Below are 23022 nucleotides of genomic sequence, written 5' to 3'. Positions count from 1 at the left end.
TGTGTATGAATTCTGCAAAACAAGTAAAGAAACCATCCTATTTTGTACTGTATCTTCGAATTTTATGAGTATGTTCTTGTCAAAAATTCTAAGGACATTCTGCTTATCTTCGTTTCTGGCCAGAGGAAAGATGTGGAGGAGGGTTATGAAGAAACAGAGAAACTGGAATTGGTGCAAAAACAAGCACTGTTTTCCTTTAAAGTTACAATGAGGAAGCAGCACCTTGGCATTCAGATTAACTGTTGAAAATGTTAGTGAAATTTTATCATGTAGATAGCCCAGAAACCATTTAATTGCCATGATGTTATGTAGTATTACAAGTGATGAATTTTCATAGCTGAGGAAGGTGTAGCAGTAGGGACCAAGTTTTTGCTATGAAACAGTGATTTTACTTTGTGATTGCAGGAGGAGTTAATTTATAGTTTCTGGAGCCATTTCCAATATTATATGTTGTAAATTATGACGAATTTACCACATAATACTACATAGTGAGGCTGCACTTCATTCACTTGTAGAAAGCTGAAGTGTCACCACAGCCAGCCACTATTGTAATTAACATTCATTGGTGACAAATCTACGTTCACATTTATTCTTTCCATTTTGCTGTAAAGTATGTAGCAGGAGGTATTTACTGTAGTATAAATATTAAAGTTTCTTCCTATTAGGTATACTTTCATTGGTGGAGTTTGTATGTCTCTGTGTAAACTGCAGAATCAAAAATCACTGATTTGACCATGTCATGTTGCTCCTCTTTATTTATAAACTTAATTTTTTTTATATATAATCCTATCTATTAAGCTGTATTCTCAAGTATTATTACAGTGTTTTATATTCAATCTCTGTTTAGAGTCATATATAACGAATTAAAAGGTATGATTTGCTTTAACCATGAATGATCCTATGTATCATTGGAAACTGATTTCTCCAACATCAATATATCCAATTTTGATTCATTATCACAGAGTGCTGTAGCAGATTTACACCATGTGGTGTGAGCAACACATTTGCCACACAAACTGTAATGCTGCTTCTATTCCTTCTTCAAGATATACATTTTCTGTAATAAAAGACTCTCAGTTCTATTGCACTCTACAAAAAGGCAACAAGTATATGCTCCTTGTCTCACTGTTTATATTAACAGAAAATTTAGTGCCTTGGTTGCTACTTACCAATTTTCTGCTGATCTAGTATTAACTTTCAACGCCAATGCTGACATCAGTTGAAGCCCCATAAAAAAGATATGACTTAATTGTATTACAAGTTTTGCAAATTGGTTTATTTATTCAGAGAATGGCATACCAAAGAATGGACCTGATCACTAGATTATCTGACTAAGCAAGTTTTATGACTATGATGACAGCATTACTTTATAGGCCTACTTCACAATATCCTCCTGGAAAGTTTTTTTTTCCTGTTCACTTATTAATGAGGAGAATGATCTGGACAGTAAAATGTTTGACTTTGTCATGATTTTTTTCAGTTTCACTAAGCACATGAAAATCTTATCTGCTTTCCTTCTAACCATACCACAATGCATTACTGCTCTTATCTCCAGGAACAAATTATTCTTAGTTAGGGTATAATTATAATGATTCCTGTAGGAGAATGATAATTTGATCATTAGCAAGAAGCTAAAATTATATGCTGGACCAATCCTTGCAGTCCTGCACCTGCTCATTTTCTTTTCCACATCAACCATCGTAGCACACCTAATAAATGATCCAAAGTGTCGCTGGGCACCTTGCCCTTCTTTCTTCCTTCTATACTCTTTGCTATATCTTTTGCACCAAGGTGATGGTCCCACACTATAACTGGATATAGTCTGTGCAGTTCAGAAGTAATGAAAATGAGCTGCTGACCAATTGAAGCTTTGAATCCGGCCATGATCCGTGCTTGACTTATTTGAGTCAAATAGCACAACTCAGGGAAGTTAGCTATGTAGAGCTGATCTGTTCACAATTTTAAATTGATATAAATATTCAGTGCATTTGATACTCCTCTAGAGAATCAGTGAAGTAGAGTTACAACTAAATTCTAATGTATGCAGCCAGCCAGTGAGCCACATTTATTAACACTCAAGTAATTTCTACAAAACAGGTCTACCGTTTAGTAGAACATGAGAAGAAGATAAAGCTTGAAAATGATGTATTACATATGGACTACAACATTTGGTTTTTAATTCTTTATTTCTTTGTTTTAGAGGGAATATGGGCAGCATGCTGGATCAGTGTGCCACTGCAAATTCAACAGTTCTGGAACAGCACTAGCAACAGCAGACACTGATGGTGTCATAAAACTGTGGACAACCACTCCTGCACTGAAGTATGTGGTGGTGTTTACTTATCTTTGTATGTAAGGTGTGTGTGTGTGTGTGTGTGTGTGTGTGTGTGTGTGTGTAGAACAGTGCGCTGATATCATTATAATAAAAGGCAAACATTTTTGATTCTTCAGAGGTTGAAGGACAATTTTGCTTAGTTATTAAATTTACCACATACCATACATGGTGTGTCTTGAACCACTTGTTTTGTGTCAAGATCATTGGAAGAATCAGGCTCAGTTTTCAAGTCAACACTATAGCATCTTTAATTTTACCTATATTATATCATGTAATCACAATGATTGCTTGCATTAAAAACTCGTATTAAAACAGTCCAAGCCACATATAATTTAATATATTTAATGAGTATCAGTTTACAGAACTATCTTCTGGCAGTAATCATGTAAGAGTTCATCAGTGCTGCGTCTGCATCAGTTCATACTGTTTGTACTAGTAATCCTGTAGCATCTGAGATAACTAAAGTGCACATCATATATCTTGGCGGCCGAGTTTAGGTTCGTTCTGCGCATCTGACATCACAAAATACAGTCAGCCAATGAACAGAGAACGACGTTGCCAGATCTCGACAGCAGTGCAGAGCACGGATGAGTGTCTTCAGTTTTAGAAACGTTCAGTCATAAATAAAGTAATAGAACAAAAGCAATGTCTTGATAGCAGACTTTCTTTTACAGAAAGTTTGGAAAAAGCATTCTTTATACCAATTGCTTCATATTCTATTAATTAATTAAACCAAACAAGCAGTAAGACTCCTAATTCAGGCGATAGCAAGGAAAGGTGTTTGTTTCAATCTCACGAACTGCTTTTTCGCAATAAAGAACAGCGGTAATTGTTTATTTTTTATTGTACTGCGACGAAGCGTGAGTAATTCATAGTCATACCAACAGTGTTTGTAAGTAGTTGCGTGATGTGTTAGAGTCCTTATGGAGTTCCACTGTTCGATGAGCTGAGGTAGCGGAACGGTTAAGGTGTAGGGCTGCCAAGTGAAAGATTATGAGTTCAATCCTTGTGCGGTGTGTAATATTTTCTTTATTTAAAAACAATATTGGAGTGCCTTACTTCACGAATTTTATTCGTTTGAATGAAATTTCTAGTGCTTTGCGTCTTCATTAACTTTTTCGCTGCTGCAGACACGTGCTCCCCGCATTCCGCGCTGTGCGCGATTTTGTCATCACTGCACTTCTCGCCTGTGCTGATACATGGTGTTCCCACTGCTTTGACACACTTATCATTCGATTTCACAAAAACTATTTGGCCAAAAAATTTGATTTTTACACGTCTTCTTGCCTGATACCTTCCCCCCTATAAACGACTTAATTTTGTTTTGATGTGCAGCATTAAATGTAGTAAACCATTGCACGAAATTTTGAAGAGTTTGCAGAGGTAAAAGTCCATAGCGTATACTTTCCGTATGGTCGATTTTAGTTGCCACAATGTTGAGAACGAAATGTGGACAAGATACCTAAATTTCATATAATATTTACTGTATAACAATATCTCATTTAATATAAGTACCACATAGGTGTCGTATGTAATATTGAGAAATATTCCGTCTTTCGCGACTGTAATAAAAGTTTTATATACACACGGCGCGTTTGGCTTTATTTTAAAGCACTTTCATCGGTGAAAGGTATGGCACATACACAATGGTATTCATGTTCTATTTCTTGTTTTTGTTCCACAGTCGCAGTTTTACCAATGGTATTGAAATATATCCCTCTTCTGCAACTGTAATAAGCGACTTATTTAGAACAGACGCGTTTCTCTCTTTTCAAGCATCATAAGAGGACTGTATTTTGTGTCCTCCATTGCCAAGTCACCTTTCGTAGTTTTGTGCTGCGGTAGCACAATATTCAACGTTTGCGTTGGCTCATCGGTGTTTTAGCAAATAAATGCTGTTTGTGTCTGCCACACACAAAATTGTATTTGACATAGCTCTGAGCACTTCACTGACAGACGGTATATTCAAGTCTTAATGTTTTTGTAAGTCCACAGTTTTGTTTAATGTATTTTGTCTACTTCCTTTTGATTGACTGAAGTGCTTTAAAATAAAGCCAAACGTGCCCAGTGTAAGTAAAAACTTTTGTTACAGTTGTGAAAGGTGGAATTACATACGACACTTATGTGGTACTTAAATTAAGTGAAATATATAGGTATCTTGTCCACATTTCATTCTCAACATTGTGGCAACTAAAATCGACCATACGGAAAGTATACTCTATGGACTTTTACCTCTGCAAACTCTTCAAAATTTCGTGCAAAGGTTTACTATATTTAATGCTGCATAATAACTGCGTTGAACATCGAAACAAAATTAAGTCATTTATGGGGGGAAGGTATCAGTCAAGAAGATAGGTAAAAATCTAATTTTTGAGCCAAATAGTTTTTGTGGAATCGAATGATAAAGAGTGTCAAAGCAGTCGGAACACGATGTGTCTGCACAGGCGAGCAGTGCAGTGATGACGAAATCGCCCACAGCGCGGAATGCAGGGAGCACGTCTTTGTAGCAGCGAAAGGGTTAATGCGGCCGTGGTGGCTTTACTTCATGAACTGCGCGCTCCCCCCTACACGTAAGCTTGCGAACTATGCTATACTATGGCGCTGCTTCTATTGGCGCGTGCGTCGTGTGCAACTGGCAACGCAGCAATCTCCAGCGTCTGGGCGGGCATGCGCGAGCCGCCAAGATAAAAGAATTGAACTATAGTACTGTCAGTTAAAACTGATGCAGGTGCAGTATCAGTGTACTCATATTTGAACACTATTCAAAGATTGTTATATAAACCAAATACAGTAGCTTAACAGTTTGATCTGTTTTATTAAGTTTTTAAAATACCTTCTGTAAACAGTTTGCATGTTTATTTAAATCAATAATGTACTAATTGCAATAATTTCATCTCATCATGTTCCCGGGTTCAATTTCTAGTGACCACCTCAGTTTTATCTGTGATGAGAAAGCTGGGGCAGGGTACCCTCAGCCTTCTGATGCCAGTTGAAAGGTGCTTTGATAAATAAACAGCAAAACTGACATGCAACCCACCAAAGTAGCATGAAGTTGTTAAATTTACTACAGGCTAGGGGAAAAACAATAATTGGACTCAAAATATTTTTCAGACACAAATTTATTTAGATGTGAAAACTGGTGGAAATGAGTAAACATCCCAAACTCAACTTTTTTTTATCATGTACTGATTACTAATAATAATGACATTTGTATGTGTGTAGTGTGTTTCATATGATTAATAATTAATGATCACATATTCATAAATTCAACATCCTGATAAACATTGCTACAGCTATTTTTAGAATTACAGAAAAAATTCGACTGGCAACTGTGACCATGACTTTAGCTTAACTAAAGGTGTTGAAGCTGACACTTTAAACTTTGTTGCAGTCTTTACGTTAAAATGCTGAACACTAAGGAACTCTATTATTTGAAGAGAACTGTGACTGTAACTTTCAGTGTGCAGCAGATACACTGAAACATTTTTATAATGCCAAGAGAACTATAGCAGTATTCATCAGTTTTGTATATGAATACTCCTATTGGTAATACTTACATCACATGAAACACAACATATGCCTGTTGAAGTTTATCCCTACTATTACAGTGTTGAAGAAGGTCAAAACATGAGTCATGCATACACACATTTACATACTTACAGGTCTAGCTGGCAGTGGCTGGACAGGTACTTGGCTGTGGCCTGAATGGGATTAGAGCATTCATCCTCCAGAATAAAGGGACAAGTCTATTTCAAACAGCACAATCTCATTCAGTTCATCCCTGTTCTATAATATTGTCTGTTGATACATTCTTTCAAGGAGGTGGCTTCATAATCTAAAAATCTAGTGCTATTCTGCTGATTTCTCAATGCCGAATCTGAGAGATAAGAACCTCAGTTTGATCCCTTCTCTAATTTTTGATAAATTTCGTTTAACAACAAGGCATCCAAATCATAGAATTTTGTGATGGTGCAGTACTTAAGTTTATTCACATGAACGAAACACACACCACAACTTTCACGAAAGAAATCTGGAGAAAAATGTTTTATAGGTCACGACAACTCTCGACTTACATTATTGCACACCCATACCAAAAATAAATCAGATTCATTAATACAGATGTTACCCTTGTGCCAGATTGAAAAGTTTTCAAACTCTCCTCACACACAAAATATAATAAGGATATCATATTTTAAACTGTGTGACATACATGAGACATGTCATTCTTGATTAGACAGAACAGACAGATATACAGTCCCCTGCTGTCAAATCAATATCATTGTCCCAGTCAATTGTAAATTGTTCTACCACAGCAGACTGACTGGGGCGGGGGCCGTACTGGGTGATTATGTGGAGTGACCGAGGGGAGAAAGGAAGTGAGGGGTAGTATGGAGGTTGGAGGGAAGGGCAACTGATGGCCGAGAGGGAGAGGAAATGTAACACCAGTGAGCTCATTCTGATGTGGGGAGGGACAGTTGCAGGTGGCACACAGTGAGATGGGGGAGTGATCTGGGTGCAGAGATAAAATAGAGGAAGAGGGAGACTGGAAATGAGGATGTGAGTGTAGAATGGATGAAAAGGGGGGTGGGGTGGGGAGGGGAGGGGAGGGGAGGGGAGGGGAGGGAGTGTTCATAGACAGGATTAGAAGTGCCTCTGTGGGACAGAGACTAGCAGAGATTGAGGACAGGACAACTGCAGAATTGAGGGGTGTGCTGTAAGACCAGTTGTCATCTACATAGTTCACAGAAGCCGGTATTGGACAGAGGGAACAAAAAGGCATGGTTTGTGTAGCAGCCATTGAAATGAAGAATATTGGCTTAGCAGTGTGTTCTGCCACTGGGTGGTCAGCTCCAACTATTTTTGCACATGTGAACAAGACTTCAGTGAGACCTTCTGTGTATTTGGAGAAGGACTATTTGTCACTGTAGATGTGAGCAGGAGGGGCTAAGCTGTATATCCTCACCCACAATTACTTGTCCTTCAAGGAAGCACCAACAAAAAATCCACAATACAGCTACAGGCACCCAATATGGCACACCCTGTGCCAGCCTGTTCATGGGTCATGTGGAGAAATGCTTCCTAGGTACCCAGAATCCCAAACTTCACACCTTGTTCATATTCATTGATGACATATCCAGATTTGGACCAAGTACTCACATTGCTCTGAAACCTCAACACCTTCTCCCTGTTCGCTTCACGAGATCCTCCTCGGGCCAGCAAGCCGTCTTCCTCAATGTCACTCATCTCTTCAAGACTCAGTAGTATACAGGAATGAAGTAACTGAATCATTGGTGTTCACTGAAAGGAGAAATGCCCTCCCCCCTATCCTTCTCATCCCTACCTCAGTTTTATTGCACTGCCCACCTAGTCAATGCAGTATCCTTGTGGTCCTCATTCTACCTGTTTCCAGCCTCTTGCCATGTGGTTCATATCCCTGTAATAGACCTAGATGCAAGACTTGTTCCTTACATTCTTCCACTAACGCCTACTCCAGTTGTGTCACAACTATCTCCCAACCAATCAAATGCAGGTTCATCTGTGAAAGCAACACAGAGTGCTCGACTTAAGTGACTGCTTCACAGCCATCAACACCAGCTTTCCTATATAGTACATATGGGACTCTCCCTCATGCATAATCCTTTCTTCTTGTAGTCTCCCTGGCCTCGTCCTTCACTGGTCCCTTTTCTCCACCTTCCCTGCTCCCACTCCAGCCACACATGCCTTCTACCCATTCAGTAAACTTGCATACTCCTTTCCCCTTTTATGCTTCTTTTCTCCCATCTCACCCCTCTTCTCCCATCTCCCACCTGCGCAGCCCCTCAATGCTACAACTAGCAGCTGTTGCTTCACATTGCTTTTTATGTTGTTCTTTAAACGTACAACACAAGCAAGTGTTGTGCCTAAAACTGACTTGAAAACATTCAGTGCAATACATATGGTAATTCTGCTCGATTATTTCAGACTCCTTTTCCAAAAGGGCATGCCACAAAAAATTTAAATTACAGTACTTCAATGAAATAGTTATGTTAACATTCCATAAGAAAAACAAAATTTTAATCAGTTTATGTGTCACCAGTTCCTTAGAGGTTCTGTGCCTTCCCAATTGGGATATTATCTCGCCCTTTCCTTTAACTATCAATTGTTGATTCACTTCAGACTTCAATAAGTCCAAAATTCACAAGAAGACTAGATCATAAAAAAGTCAGTCTTCTCGCGGTGAAGTCAGATTCAGTTTCAAATGACTCTGTCCACATATGCGTTCACCTTAGAAAATCATGAAGTATAAACAAATAACTTCTCACTTCTGCCTTTGTATTTTATTACAGCATAAATTTTACATTAACATTGATGTTAGTTGTATTGTTGTTGTTGTTGTTGTTGTGGTCTTCAGTCCTGAGACTGGTTTGATGCAGCTCTCCATGCTACTCAATCCTGTGCAAGCTTTTTCATCTCCCAGTACCTACTGCAACCTACATCCTTCTGAATCTGCTTAGTGTATTCATCTCTTGGTCTCCCTCTACGATTTTTACCCTCCACGCTGCCCTCCAATACTAAATTGGTGATCCCTTGATGCCTCAGAACATGTCCTACCAACCGATCCCTTCTTCTGGTCAAGTTGTGCCACAAACTACTCTTCTCCCCAATCCTATTCAATACTTCCTCATTAGTTATGTGATCTACCCATCTAATCTTCAGCATTCTTCTGTAGCACCACATTTCGAATGCTTCTATTCTCTTCTTGTCCAAACTATTTATCGTCCATGTTTCACTTCCATACACGGCTACACTCCATACAAATACTTTCAGAAATGACTTCCTGACACTTAAATCTATACTCGATGTTAACAAATTTCTCTTCTTCAGAAACGCTTTCCTTGCCATTGCCAGTCTACATTTTATATCCTCTCTACTTTGACCATCATCAGTTATTTTGCTCCCCAAATAGCAAAACTCCTTTACTACTTTAAGTGTCTCCTTTCCTATTCTAATTCCCTCAGCATCACCCGACTTAATTAGATTACATTCCATTATCCTTGTTTTGCTTTTGTTGATGTTCATCTTATATCCTCCTTTCAAGACACTGTCCATTCCATTCAACTGCTCTTCCAAGTCCTTTGCTGTCTCTGACAGAATTACAATGTCATCGGCGAACCTCAAAGTTTTTATTTCTTCTCCATGAATTTTAATACCTACTCCAATTTTTTCTTTTGTTTCCTTTACTGCTTGCTCAATGTACAGATTGAACAACATCGGGGAGAGGCTACAACCCTGTCTTACTCCCTTCCCAACCACTGCTTCCCTTTCATGTCCCTCGACTCTTATAACTGCCATCTGGTTTCTGTACAAATTGTAAATAGCCTTTCGCTCCCTGTATTTTACCCCTGCCACCTTTAGAATTTGAAAGAGAGTATTCCAGTCAACATTGTCAAAAGCTTTCTCTAAGTCTACAAATGCTAGAAACGTAGGTTTGCCTTTCCTTAATCTTTCTTCTAAGATTAGTCGTAAGGTGAGTATTGCCTCACGTGTTCCAGTGTTTCTACGGAATCCAAACTGATCTTCCCCGAGTTGTATGAGGTCAAGAATTAACTAATCATCAATACATTTTCATGTGCAACACTAATCATCCATTATTATATTTGTTGAAGAGAATTGTATCAAAAGGCAATAAGACACACCGACAGAATCTTCTTCCATGTAATGGCTTTCACTTGGTGAACAACAGCAATCAACTTTCTGCTTGGCGGCAGCACCGGAGATGCTGGCAATGTCTCATTATGGTGCTCTCCCTGTATATGGAGAAAAAAAAAACAATTTAAATAAGCAGTTCAAAATTGTGGTCATTAGCGCCCTGACTGAGTTATGAATGCACTGCGAGGCACAATGTTAAAACAGCAACGAAAAAGGACAACACCATAAAAGGCACATTAACAGGCAAGGGTGTATAAATATACACACACAAACTGAGTGGTAGGAGGCACGGTGTAACTGTCTTGATATTTGGTTATGCTATCCTCGGCACATCCCTGCGAAACCCCGCAGGCAGGACTAAAGCAATTTCCACCACCTCTCCCCCTCGGCACCCCTTGCTGTTTCCGTGTCCCCAACTCACCCCAGCCAAGATTGCTGCTCACCACAGTCAAGTTATAGTGTCCAGAGATGACAGTGGCCATGGATGTGTGATTTTTGCATGTAAGAATGTGTGTGTGTGTGTGTGTGTGTGTGTGTGTTTGTTTGTTTTTCCATCATCAGAAACTATTATGTGACACTTTAACGTAACGCAAACACCAGTTGCTTTGAGATTTTTCTTTGTTCTGTTAAACATGTTGCTGTGCTTGTCAATTACTGTAATATTTCTCAAATAAATGAAGTGAAAATGGAAATGTGTATGGCCATGAAATTCAAAATAATTGTAACAAATGTGACGAAAATACTAAGCATGAGTGGCGCACACTGTGTGAAGTCTGCAGTTCTTTTTGCACTCCTGTTGCAAGGTATAAAAATATACAAACAAACAACATAAAAACCCTAAAATTTAAAAGCTCCCAAAGTGTTAATTTTTTATGATTTATTTCCATTTTGGCAATCTTAGTTGTATGCTAAACATTCACAATTAGATGTTCCAAGACCTGAAAAGTATACTGTTTGCTAGAATAGCATATATTATTACACACATTTGTTCTATGTCTTCTGCCAAAAGAAATTTAGTACTCAAAATATTGTGTTCCAGGACAGCAGCTACATTTGTTACAAAAAATTCTGTTCTTTCATTGGACTGGGTAATGAAGGATGAACGCTTTGTAATCTCTGGCCATAAGGCAGGTCTAATACGTTTGCATGATAACAGTAAGATGGTGTGGGAATTGAATTCAGAATCTGACAGCCTCTTACAAGATTCATGGTATGTATTGATTATCATTTTAATGATGTTTCCTATTTTTATTTTTCTATCTGTGAACTATTTTCATGCTATCTCATTTCTATTTATACCTGTCCATCTTCTCTTATAACATCATTGTTACAAGTGCATTCAGACTAACTTCAGCTAATAGTAATAGGAGCTTAACATAATATGTGTTAAATTAATATAGTTACTTATACTTCTCCCTTAAATTTAAATAAAATGGGTGTTGAATTATGATATTGATATTGCTTTGAGATAATGTAATTAATTCCGTTTCCCTAGATAATATAAAATAATAAATAGTGCATGTCATTAGATTTCAGTATGTGTGCCTTGAGAAGATTATTTTCAAATAATGAATAAAGCTGAATGTACTTATGACTAGATGAGGAAGAGAAAAATAATTGTAACATCAGTCAGCTGATACACAAAGAGACCTTATTCACGCAGCATTTAGCTAACTGTTATTATTTGGCAATTGTCAGTGTATAACCATGTGTAACTTTATGGGAATCTTAGTTGGAAAATTCATATTTTGGATCTTCTAAAGCGACTAGGTTCAGCAACTTTTACCATCAGAATAATTGCCCATTTTGAGGATATAGAAATTAGTAAGCTAACATACTTTCACTCTCTGATGTCATATGGAATAATAGTTTGGGGTAACTCAACATTTAGACAAAAATTATTCACTGCTCAAAAGAAAGTGGTTAGAATAATGTGTGGGGTTCATAGTCACACATCTTGTAGGCATCTTTTTAAAAGATTGGGAATTCTAACACCACCTCACAGTACATTTACTCATTAATGAAATTTGTTCTCAACAACATGGACCAGTTTAAAAACAACAGTGACATTCATGATTATAATACCAGAAAAAAGGAAGACTTACACTATCCTTTACTCAAACTATCTTTGGCACAGAAAGGGGTAAAATATGCTGCTATAAAAATTTTCGACAAATTACCAGATGAAATAAAATGTCTGACAGACAGGAGTAATAGCTTCAAAAATAAATTGAAATCATATCTCCTTGACAACTCCTTCTATACCATAGATGAATTCCTGAATAGCAATTAATAAATTGTTATAACGTCAAGTTGAACACACATATTTCAAAACGACACAACACATATAAGTCACTGAGCGAGTTGACAAGCAAGAATGTGAACACGGTAACATTCGAATGAGCACTGAGTCCAAGTCCAGCAGCCGCTGGCTGGCTGGCCGCTTAGGTGGCGCAGCTGCTGCATGGCTGGCAGGCAGCGCCTCATGTAGAGGACACGCGTAATTGCGCGGAGGCACTTTGAAAGATCGGCGAGTCACAACACTTTTCCCCCCTTTGAAATTTTTTCACTGGTCTTGATGGAGGTGGCCTGTAGATTGCTAACGTCCATAGGCGTTGTTTGACTGGCCATAAATGCTCGAGGAGGCGGCTTCCCGTACGGACGGAAGTGTCCCCTATAATAATGGGTCGAGACGACAGGAGACGTAGGCGTCGAATCTGCTAGGGCCCCATGCACCAATCTGCCCGTTGTGGCAAGTCCAGTTTATATAACAGGAGACATGGGCGATGTGTCTGCGTCCGTAGGAGAAGGAGGCGAGTAGAGTTGCTCCGACAGATGATGGTCATCTGGTTCCTGCATGGGCACGTCTCCCATTGGCGTCAGTTCTTGTGCTGGCACCGATATGATGGTGACAGGACTGCGTTGTGAGTAATGAGAGATTCCAGGATCCCAAGTGTCATGTAGAGCCAAAGGTGGTGTAGCGGCATCCGGAACAGGCGTTGCCGGCACATTAGGCCGAAACTGGTCCGAATGACGCACTGCAACACCCCTGTCCATCTGAATTTCATACAGGCGTCGGCCACGGTGTCGTAAGATGCGGCCCGGACTCCATTTTGGCTGCCTGCCATATCCCCGTACCCAGACAAGGTCGTCAGCAGTGAACCGGCCAAGCGAAGGCACCCGCGGCCGTGAGGTGGAAGGCCGCAGAAGATGAAGGAGCGTGCGGGGCTGTCGGCCGTGTAAGAGCTCAGTCGGGCTGTGGTCGCCCATGGGGGTGATACGGTAAGAAGCCAGAAACTGGAGAAGCGCAACATCAGCAGCAGAAGAAGTCAGGAGTTTCTGCATCTGAGCCTCAAATGTGCGGACCAGTCATTAAGCCTCACCAATTGATTGTGGATGGAACGGAGAGGCTGTGACATGCATAATGCCGTGACGAGCACAAAAATCCGCAAATTCGGAAGAGGCAAATTGCGGACCATTTTCAGTAACAAGAGTAGAGGGAACGCCTTCCAAAGAAAAAAAGCGGGCGAGAGCACTTGTGGTTGCCGCGGTGGTAGGCGACGTGCAACAGACAATGAAAGGAAAGTTAGAGTAGGCGTCAATAACGAGAAGCCAATAAGTACCTAAAAAAGGTCCCGCAAAGTCAGCATGAATGTGCTCCCAGGGCTTCTCAGGCAAAGGCCACAGTGACAAATATGACTTCGGGGCAGCGGCCTGTGACGCACAGGGGCCACAGGCAGTGACCATGTGTGCTATTTCAGAGTCGATGCCAAGCCAATACACATGACGGCGCGCCAGAGATTTTGTGCGAGAGACACCACAGTGCCCTTGGTGAAGGAGGCGCAAGACCGAAGCACGCAAAGACGCAGGTACCACAACACGTGGCGAAGCATTGTCAGTGGAAAGGAGGATAACACCATCCCTGGCCGTGAGGTGGTAACGCAAAGCGTAGTAGTTCCGCAATGGATCAGAAGTCTTAGCGGACGGACGATCTGGCCAACCCTTCTGAATAGAGTGTAAAACCCGGGAGAGGGTAGGATCAGAACCCGTAGCAGCCGCCAGCCGGTCCCCTGTGATGGGGAATCCGTCCCGGTCCCGTGATGGGGAATCCGTCGACAACCCACTGCTCGGCAACATCCAGGTGGAAACACAAAAGTTCGTCGCTATTGAATGCCAGATCAGGACCCATGGGAAGGCGAGACAGTGCATCAGCATTCGCATGTTGAGCCGTCGGCCGGAAATGAATCTCATAATTGAAACGAGAGAAGTAACGAGCCCAACGCTGGAGGCTGTGTGCAGCCTTGTCGGGAAGTGATGTTGATGGATGAAACAAGGAAACAAGTGGTTTGTGATCCGTAACAAGATGAAATTTGGACCCATAGAGAAAAACACCAAACTTCTGAAGAGCATAAATAATGGCCAAAGCTTCTTTTTCAATTTGAGAATACTTTTGTTGGGCATCCGTGAGCGTTTTGGAGGCATAAGCAATGGGTTGTTCAGAGCCATCTGAAAAACGGTGCGTAAGGACTGCACCGACTCCGTATTGAGAGGCGTCTGTGGCAAGAACAAGATGTTGGCCAGGTTGATAAGTCGCCAGGCACGGGGCCTGTTTCAGCATAGTCTTCAATTTCTGGAAAGCCGCATCACATGACGCGGACCAGTGAAAAGGCACGTTTTTATGCAACAGGTGAAGCAACGGCTGAGCCACCGATGCAGCAGACGGTAAAAACCTGTGATAATGTGCTATTTTCCCCAAGAAGGCCTGCAGTTCCTTAACAGATGTAGGGCGAGGAAGGGCATTGATCGCAGCGACAGTTTGCTGAAGCGGACGAATACCATCCCGAGAGAGTTGAAACCCTAAGTACAGGATAGATGCCTGAAAAAATTTTGATTTCTGAATATTACACTTAATACCGGCAGTCTGCAAGACATGAAAAAGTGTGTGGAGGTTCTGAAGATGTTCTTCAGTGGTGGAACCAGTGACAACAATGTCGTCCATGTAATTTATACACCCAGGGACAGGGAGCAATAATTGTTCCAAAAATAGCTGAAAGAGAGCAGGGACGCTGGCAACCCCGAATGGCAATTGTTGGTATTGATAGAGGCCGAAAGGCGTGTTAAGGACCAAAAGCTCCGGGAAGCAGCATCGAGAGGAAGTTGATGATAAGCTTCTGACAGGTTAATTTTAGAAAAATACTGGCCTCCCACAAGTTTAGTGAACAATTCTTCAGGTCGGGGCATAGGGTAAATGTCGATGAGGCATTGCGCATTTACAGTGGCTTTAAAATCGCCACAGAGACGAATATCACCATTGGGCTTAGCAACAACAATGTCAAGGAGAGGACGACTCACTGGAAGTGACAGGAAGCGAGACCCCTGAAGTAGTGAGACGATCCAGCTCCCGTTTAACCCGATCACGAAGGGCCACAGGAATGGGCCGAGCCTGAAAAAACTTAGGCCGAGCAGTGGATTTGAGTGTGATATGAGCTTCAAAGTCGTTTGCATGGCCTAACCCAGGAGAAAAAAGGGACGAAAATGTCGTTGACAAGGAATCCAATTGAGCATAAGGAATAGCATCAGAGACCATATTGACAGAGTCATCTATGGAGAACCCAAAAACGCGAAAGGCATCAAAACCAAAAAGATTCTCTGCGCTACTCTGGTCGACCACAAATATGGGTAATGTGTGAAAGAGGGATTTGTAAGACACTTCAGCATTAAATTGTCCCAAGAGAGAAATCTTCTGCTTATTGTACGTCCGCAATTGCCGAGTGACAGGTGATAGGAGTGGAGAACCCAACTGAAGATATGTCTGAGAATTAATGATAGTGGCAGCAGAGCCAGTATCCACCTGCATGTGAACATCCCGACCAAGGATTTGGACAGTGAGGAATAACTTCCCTGAAAGGGAAGAAGTACAATTGACAGACAACACAGAAGCAGAATCAGCGCCATGTTCATGAACATCATGTGGGCGGTCGGATTTGCAAACGGAAGGCACATGAACTTTCTTTTAGCAATTGTGACACACAGCCCAATGTTGGGGACAATCCTCACGTGAATGTTGCGTAAAACACTGCGGACATGAAGGAAGTTGCCGGGGGTTTTGATGGAGTTTCTTAGAGGGTTGTTTACAGTTAGGCCGAGGCTGCGCGTGAGAGCGTACTGCGGCCACGTCGGCCGGCGGGGCTGTGCCGCATGCGTCGTCAACAGCGCACAGAGGTTGTATTTCCCCGATGTCACCCCACGCCTCTATTTGCACCCCAGCGGTGCGAGAAATTTCAAAAGACTGCGAGATGGATAGGACTTCATCTAGAGTCGGATTTGCCAACTGAAGGGTACGTTGCTGAACTTCTTTGTCGGACACCGACCGGATAATAGCATCCCGTACCATGGAATCGGCATAGGATTCTTTGTGAACGTCAGTAACAAATTGACACTTTCGACTGAGGCCGTGAAGTTCAGCAGCCCAAGCGCGATAGGATTGAGTGGGTTGTTTGTGACAACGATAAAAGGCAACACGAGAGGCTACCACATGTGTTTGCTTTTGAAAATAGACAGACAGAAATGAGCACATTTCAGCAAAGGACAAAGACGCAGGATCTTTCAAAGGAGCCAATTGTGACAACTGATACATTTGAGGTGAAATCCAGGAAAGGAACAGAGACTTACATGTTTGTTCGTCCGTGACATGAAATGCCAAGAAGTGCTGTCGAAGACGTTTGTCATAATCAGACCAGTCTTCCGCCATCTCGTTGTAAGGAGGAAAAGGAGGTATAGCCAACGACGAGAAATGCCCCACGTTTGATGCAGCGATGAAATCACGAATCGCCGACGTTAGAAGCGTTTGCTGTTCAATGAGACCTTGCAATAGTTGCTCGTCAGTAGCCATGGAAATATGTGGGTCAATGATGAAAAGGAAAAATCCACTACCTCGTCGGCAATTGTTATAATGTCTAGTTGAACATACATATTTCAAAACGACACAACACATATAAGTCACTGAGCAAGTTGACAAGCAAGAATGTGAACACGGTAACATTCGAATGAGCACTGAGTCCAAGTCTAGCGGCCGCTGGCTGGCTGGCCGCTTAGGTGGCGTGGCCGCTGCATGGCTGGCAGACAGCGCCGCACGTAGAGGACACGCGTAATTGCGCGACGGCACTTTGAATGATCGGCGAGTCACAACATAAATCTATAAATATAGTATATGCATTTTGTGCCATTTAAGGGAATGGGGTAAATAATAGAAATATTAGTCTTTAACTCTGTATTGTTAAATCTTGTTTCATATGTGCATTGCTTATGCAGTTGACATCTTCCACATCATAATGGCTACCACACCATGCGATTGATCAATGGAACACACAATCAACCAACCAACTAACTAAGAGGATCACTCCAAAAGAAATGCACCCTTTTTTTTTTTTTAATCCATCTTTCATTCTACATGTTTGAAAGTCTTACAGTGTGTAGATACTTCCTTTAGGAACAATATTTTCATTGCTCCACATAATTTGCATCACTCTCAACTGCCTTACGCCATCTGGGAACCAGCACCTGTATACCTCACGGTAAAATTCTGGACCAACCTGTTGGAGCCACTGTTTGGCAGTGTGCACAAGGTAGTCATCATCTTCAAACCTTGTTCCATGAAGAGAGTCTTTCGGTTTCCCAAAGAGATGATAGCCACATGGAGCCAGGTCAGGACTGTAAAGCAGGTGTTTCAGTGTTGTCCATCTGAGTTTTATGATCGCTTCCATGTTTTTTTGACTGACATGTGGCCTTGCATTGTTATGCAACAGGAAAACATCCTGCTTTTGCCGATGTGGTCGAACACGACTCAGTTGAGCTTGAAGTTTCTTCAGTGTCGTCACATATGTATCAGAATTTGTGATGGTTCCACTTGCACTTGGCATGATGTCCACAAGCAAGAGTCCTTCAGAATCAAAAAACACCGTAGCCATTACTTTTCCAGCAGAAGGTGTGGTTTTGAATTTTTTTTCTTGGGTGAATTTGCATGACGCCACTCCATTGATTGCCTCTTCGTCTCTGGTGAAAAATGATGGATCCATGTTTCATCACCTGTCACAATTCTTCCAAGAAATTCATCTCCACCGTTCTCGTACTGTTCCAAAAGTTCGGTGCATACTGTTTTTCTTGTTTCTTTGTGAGCCACTGTCAACATTCTGGGAACCCACCTGGCACAAACCTTTTTTAACGCCAACACTTTCAGTATTCTGCAAACACTTCCTTCCCCTATCTCAACGTAGCGTGACAATTCGTTCACTGTGATGCATCTGTCAGCAGTCACCAATTCATTAACTCTCTGCACATTGTCTGGAGTGTGTGTGGTACGAGGCCTGCCGCTGCGAGGACAATCCTCAATATTGCCGTGCCCGCTTTGATCACGTAACCTGCTTGGCCACCGACTGACTGTACTGCGATCGACAGCAGCATCTCCATACACCTTTTTCAACCTCTTGTGGATGTTTCCTATTGTCTCATTTTCACAGCACAGGAATTCTATGACAGCACGTTACTTCTGACGAACGTCAAGTGTAGCAGCCATCTTGAAGACATGCTGTGACGGCGCCACTCACGGGAACAGGTTGAACTAAGTTTGAAAATAAGTGGGAAGGATGTATCTACACACTGTAAAACTTTCTCACATGCAGAATGAAAACTGTATTTTTACAAAAATAGTGTGCATTTCTTTTGGAGTGACCCTCGTAACTATGGAGCGTGAAAAGTATAGAGAGAAGCATGTCACAAGTTGAAACATAAAGTCAGTTTATGAAGTATGCAAGGATACTACAATTAGTGCACTCCCCAAGAAAGGTAAGTTCAGTCTTGAGCCCAGTTATAATTTTAGCATGTCACAAAAGTTTACTCCATTTTTATTTTGTTAAAGGCTAGAAAATGTCTTCCGAATTGTCAGCATTAAACAATCAGTAATAGATTAACAACTACCATTTAGAATGACTGAGTTTTATCATAAAATAGCTTTTTGTCAATTTTATTGTGTTCATACTAGACTCATCTACATTTACATCTATGTGATTACTCTGCTATTCACAATAAAGTGCCTGGCAGAGGGTTCAGTGAACCACCTTCATGCTGTCTCTCTACCGCTCCACTCTCTAATGGCATGCGGGAAAAATGAGCACTTAAATTTTTCTGTGTGAGCCCTGATTTCTCTCATTTTATTGTGATGATCATTTCTCCCTATGTAGATGGGTGCTAACAGAATGTTTTCGCAATCGGAGGAGAAAACTGGTGATTGAAATTTCATGACAAGATCTCGTCGCAACGAAAAATGCCTATATTTTAATGATTGCCACTCCGATTCACGTATCATGTCTGTGGCACTATCTCCCCTATTTCGCGATAATACAAAATGAGCTGCCCTTCTTTGTACTTTTTCGATGTCATCCGTCAGTCCCACCTGATGTGGATCCCACACCGCACAGCAATACTCTAGAATAGGGCGGACAAGCGTGGTGTAAGCAGTCTAGTAGATCGGTTGCACCTTCTAAGTGTTCTGCCAATGAATCGCAGTCTTTGGTTTGCTCTACCCACAACATTATCTATGTGATAGTTCCAATTTAGGGTATTTGTAATTGTAGTCCCTAAGTATGTAGTTGAATTTACAGCCTTCAGATTTGTGTGACTTATCTCACAATCGAAATTTGGTGGATTTCTTTTAGTACTCATGTGAATAACTTCACACTTTTCTTTATTCAGGGTCAATTGCCACTTTTTGCACCATACAGATACCTTATCTAAATCATTTTGCAAGTCGTTTTCATCATCTGATGACTTTACAAGACAGTAAATGACAGCATCATCTGCAAACAATCTAAGACGGCTATTTGGATTGTCTCCTATGTCGTTAATATAGATCAGGAACAATAGAGGGCCCGTAACACTTCCTTGGGGAACGCCGGATATTACTTATGTTTTATTCGATGACTTTCCATCTATTACTATGAAATGTGACCTTTCTGACAGGAAATCACAAATCCAGTCTCACAACTGAGGCGATACTCTGTTGGCATGCAGTTTGGTTAGAAGATGCTGCTCATGTAAGCACAGAAAGAAAATACAGAGGCTCTTCTTATTTCAGGTGCCACACCACGTTGTAACACACCGAGTAATAAATCTTGTAGCAGTGCATATGAATTCCTCGGACCACTAACAGCAGTTTTTCTTTTTGATGTGACTGCTGTGATAAAGTGAACCTCATTATTAATCCATAGTAATTTAAAAAAAATACACTACCAAGAAGCCACAGAGGAATCGGCTCACATTAAAAGTAGTTCACTGTCTCAGAATTTAGTCAGGGATTCAGAATACTGATTCAGCCACTGTTCGCAAACCATTTTAGTTAATTACTGCATAATTTGTTTGTTATGTGGCTATAATCATAAATCTTTCTGCTTGATTAGATGCATACTACAAAGACAGTGCACGATTACTGAAGATCATGGTGTGATGTGACAGACCAAGAAAATGTCACATGTCACACTTGACAATAATAAACACCTGATTCAGTTTTCTGCACTTTACTTTTAAAGTTCAACAGGCAAACACAATTTAAGTTCTTCCATAAATATAAATATATGTGCGTAGACACATTAAAGAACTGGTTGTGAAACAGTCACTTATAACATCAAGGCAGGCACACTCCATTTAAAGGGAAAATAACTAAGAAGTTTACACATTGTCTGGAACATTAATGTGAATAACAGGAAAGTGCACCATCCACAACACCTTTACGGCGACAGTTAACCTCCAATAAGTTCCTTTCTTTACAATATGACATGTAAGTACAGCTCAATAGTAATAAAAAAAAAAAAAATTAGATTCCACCGATGTATATATATAAATACATATCTGCACATAGGCACAATTAAAAACTGGTGGAAAAACACTAAATTGGAAATTGACAAGTCTATACTCAAAGGAGCTGCACTCCATCTAAACACCCTAAAAATGGCAACTTATGGCTACCTAGAGTAACAAAATTACAAATAGCATGCTTATAGATTGACTAGAATAAGGGAATAAATAACACGTACACGGCTTCTGATGACTGACAAACTGTGTTGGGCTATTGAGCAGTGATTAACTTAAGCTAGCCACAACATACGCTAAACAGGTTAGCAGCGTATTTAAAGGCAAGCGTTGAGCAAGAACCCTGGTCAGAAGGTAATGGAACCAGTACTAATTGGCAACTAACTACAGCACTGAAATCAACTGATGACAGGTTGACCATTACCGACTTGGCATACGATGGACAGTCAACAGACTGAACATTCAGCTGAAACCCAAGTATAATGCTGAGGGGCGAAACACCCAGCCCAAAGCATGTTTAGTGCAAACACCTAGTTTGAGAACAAACTGCCATGAAACAACAGGATGATATTGCAGCTTGCAGTACAAATGCCAGGGCCCGAATATAGCCTTAACGCAAGACAGGACTAAAGCACACTAGTTTCTCTCTCTATTAAAGTTTCCAAAACAATCAAATCTACCAGGATTCCCTTACACGGCAGACGTGCCGACACTTCCGTTCATATGCCAGAATCAACTGGCGCAACATAAATCATTGACACATTTCAGATAATATTTTAAAACAACATACTTAAATACCTTTGTTTATCACAAACCCTAATTAATTAACAGGTTAGGCTCTGTTATTGATGCCACCCTAATGATGTAGCAAGTTAAGGTCTACAATTCTACTTTGCCATTAACACGCGTCGTGAAAAGGAAAGAAAGAATCCAGCTAACTAATTGAAAGTCACTACTTGGATTCAGTTTTTGACAATGCGCTTAAAATCAACAGACAAAGGTGAGAGTCAAGTTTACACTCACAAGCAGCACACGCAGAACACAAGCATAGGTGAGCATTAAATAAACTGCTCCTTGTTCAATCATTTACACACGGAATAAACAAAAATAATCTTCGCCGAATTACTGCAGACGCCGGAATCCCCAGTTGCTTGCAAATGGCACAAATAATGCTCAAAACGTCTTACTTTAAGTCCGATGACATCCGTAGGATATGAGTTTCAATGGACAACCGGGCCTCATCCCTTTGGATCCACCTGTGACCAAGACAGTAACATTGGCTGCTATCACGGCCTTAATGATGCACCACACCTCACACGAGTCATGCCAAACCATCAACAAAATGGCATGGCCTCCTGTACACTCTCAGACGTCCGCAATCAGAGTCCTCCTCCCGACTGACACTCTCCTGCAAACACGGCAGGCAGCCGGCCACAGCAATGCCACAACGCCTTTTGGCTAGGGTAAGAAAACAGAAGAGGGCGAAGTGGGAATTTCAAAAGGAATGCCCTACAGACAAGGAGGAAATGCAGAGAACCGACCGTGACATTTTGTCACGGTTCATGATGAAATGATTTTGACTTTCAGCTTATGGTGGTAAGTATTTGCATAATCCACATAAATTCTTCTCAGTCAACAAAGAAATCTAATAATTTCATTGTATATAAGCTCTGTGTCCAAGCAAAGCTCACTTTAATTAATGAAACACTGTTCCAGTTACTTTTTCAGAAATTTATCAAGTTCACACAACTGGTTTCGCCTTTATATTAGGCCATTATTAACTGTGTCTGAAACTTCCAAATGTTCCTACATAATATGATGGACATATAGATATTTTTGTTTTTTATTGTAGAAGATGAGAGACGTACAGTAAAAGTGCAGAAATAATATACAACTTACATTATGCTGTGGAGAAGCAACATAAATCAATGAAAACGGTATAAATCAAGAAGATTTAAAAAAGTTTTCCACCCAATGATGTCTTGAGAAAAATGGGCATATCGTAACTATAAAAATGTACAATCTGTAAAGCTGTTAACATGCTTTAGCTTAAAAGAATTATATTCTGACGTATTTTTGAATTACAAGTACACATTTTTCAAATAAAACTTTAAAGTAATTGTTGTAACATTGTATAC

The 23022-nt window shown here is 40.7% G+C and overlaps 1 protein-coding gene across 1 annotated transcript in view; it reads left to right on the top strand.

The window, feature by feature from the left end:
- Window positions 1–23022, top strand: part of LOC124607193 (WD repeat-containing protein 91) — a 222692-nt gene that overhangs the window by 126827 nt on the left and 72843 nt on the right. The window contains exons 8-9 of the mRNA XM_047139416.1: window positions 2201–2322; window positions 11064–11234. Of these exons, the coding sequence (XP_046995372.1) occupies window positions 2201–2322; window positions 11064–11234 (293 nt within the window). The remainder of the gene's footprint in view (window positions 1–2200; window positions 2323–11063; window positions 11235–23022) is intronic.

The sequence above is a fragment of the Schistocerca americana genome, chromosome 3 (genome assembly GCF_021461395.2).
Source record: "Schistocerca americana isolate TAMUIC-IGC-003095 chromosome 3, iqSchAmer2.1, whole genome shotgun sequence".
NCBI classification, from domain to species: domain Eukaryota; kingdom Metazoa; phylum Arthropoda; class Insecta; order Orthoptera; family Acrididae; genus Schistocerca; species Schistocerca americana.
The sequence above is the reverse complement of the archived record's forward strand: the minus strand, read 5'-3'. Positions and strand labels throughout refer to the sequence as shown.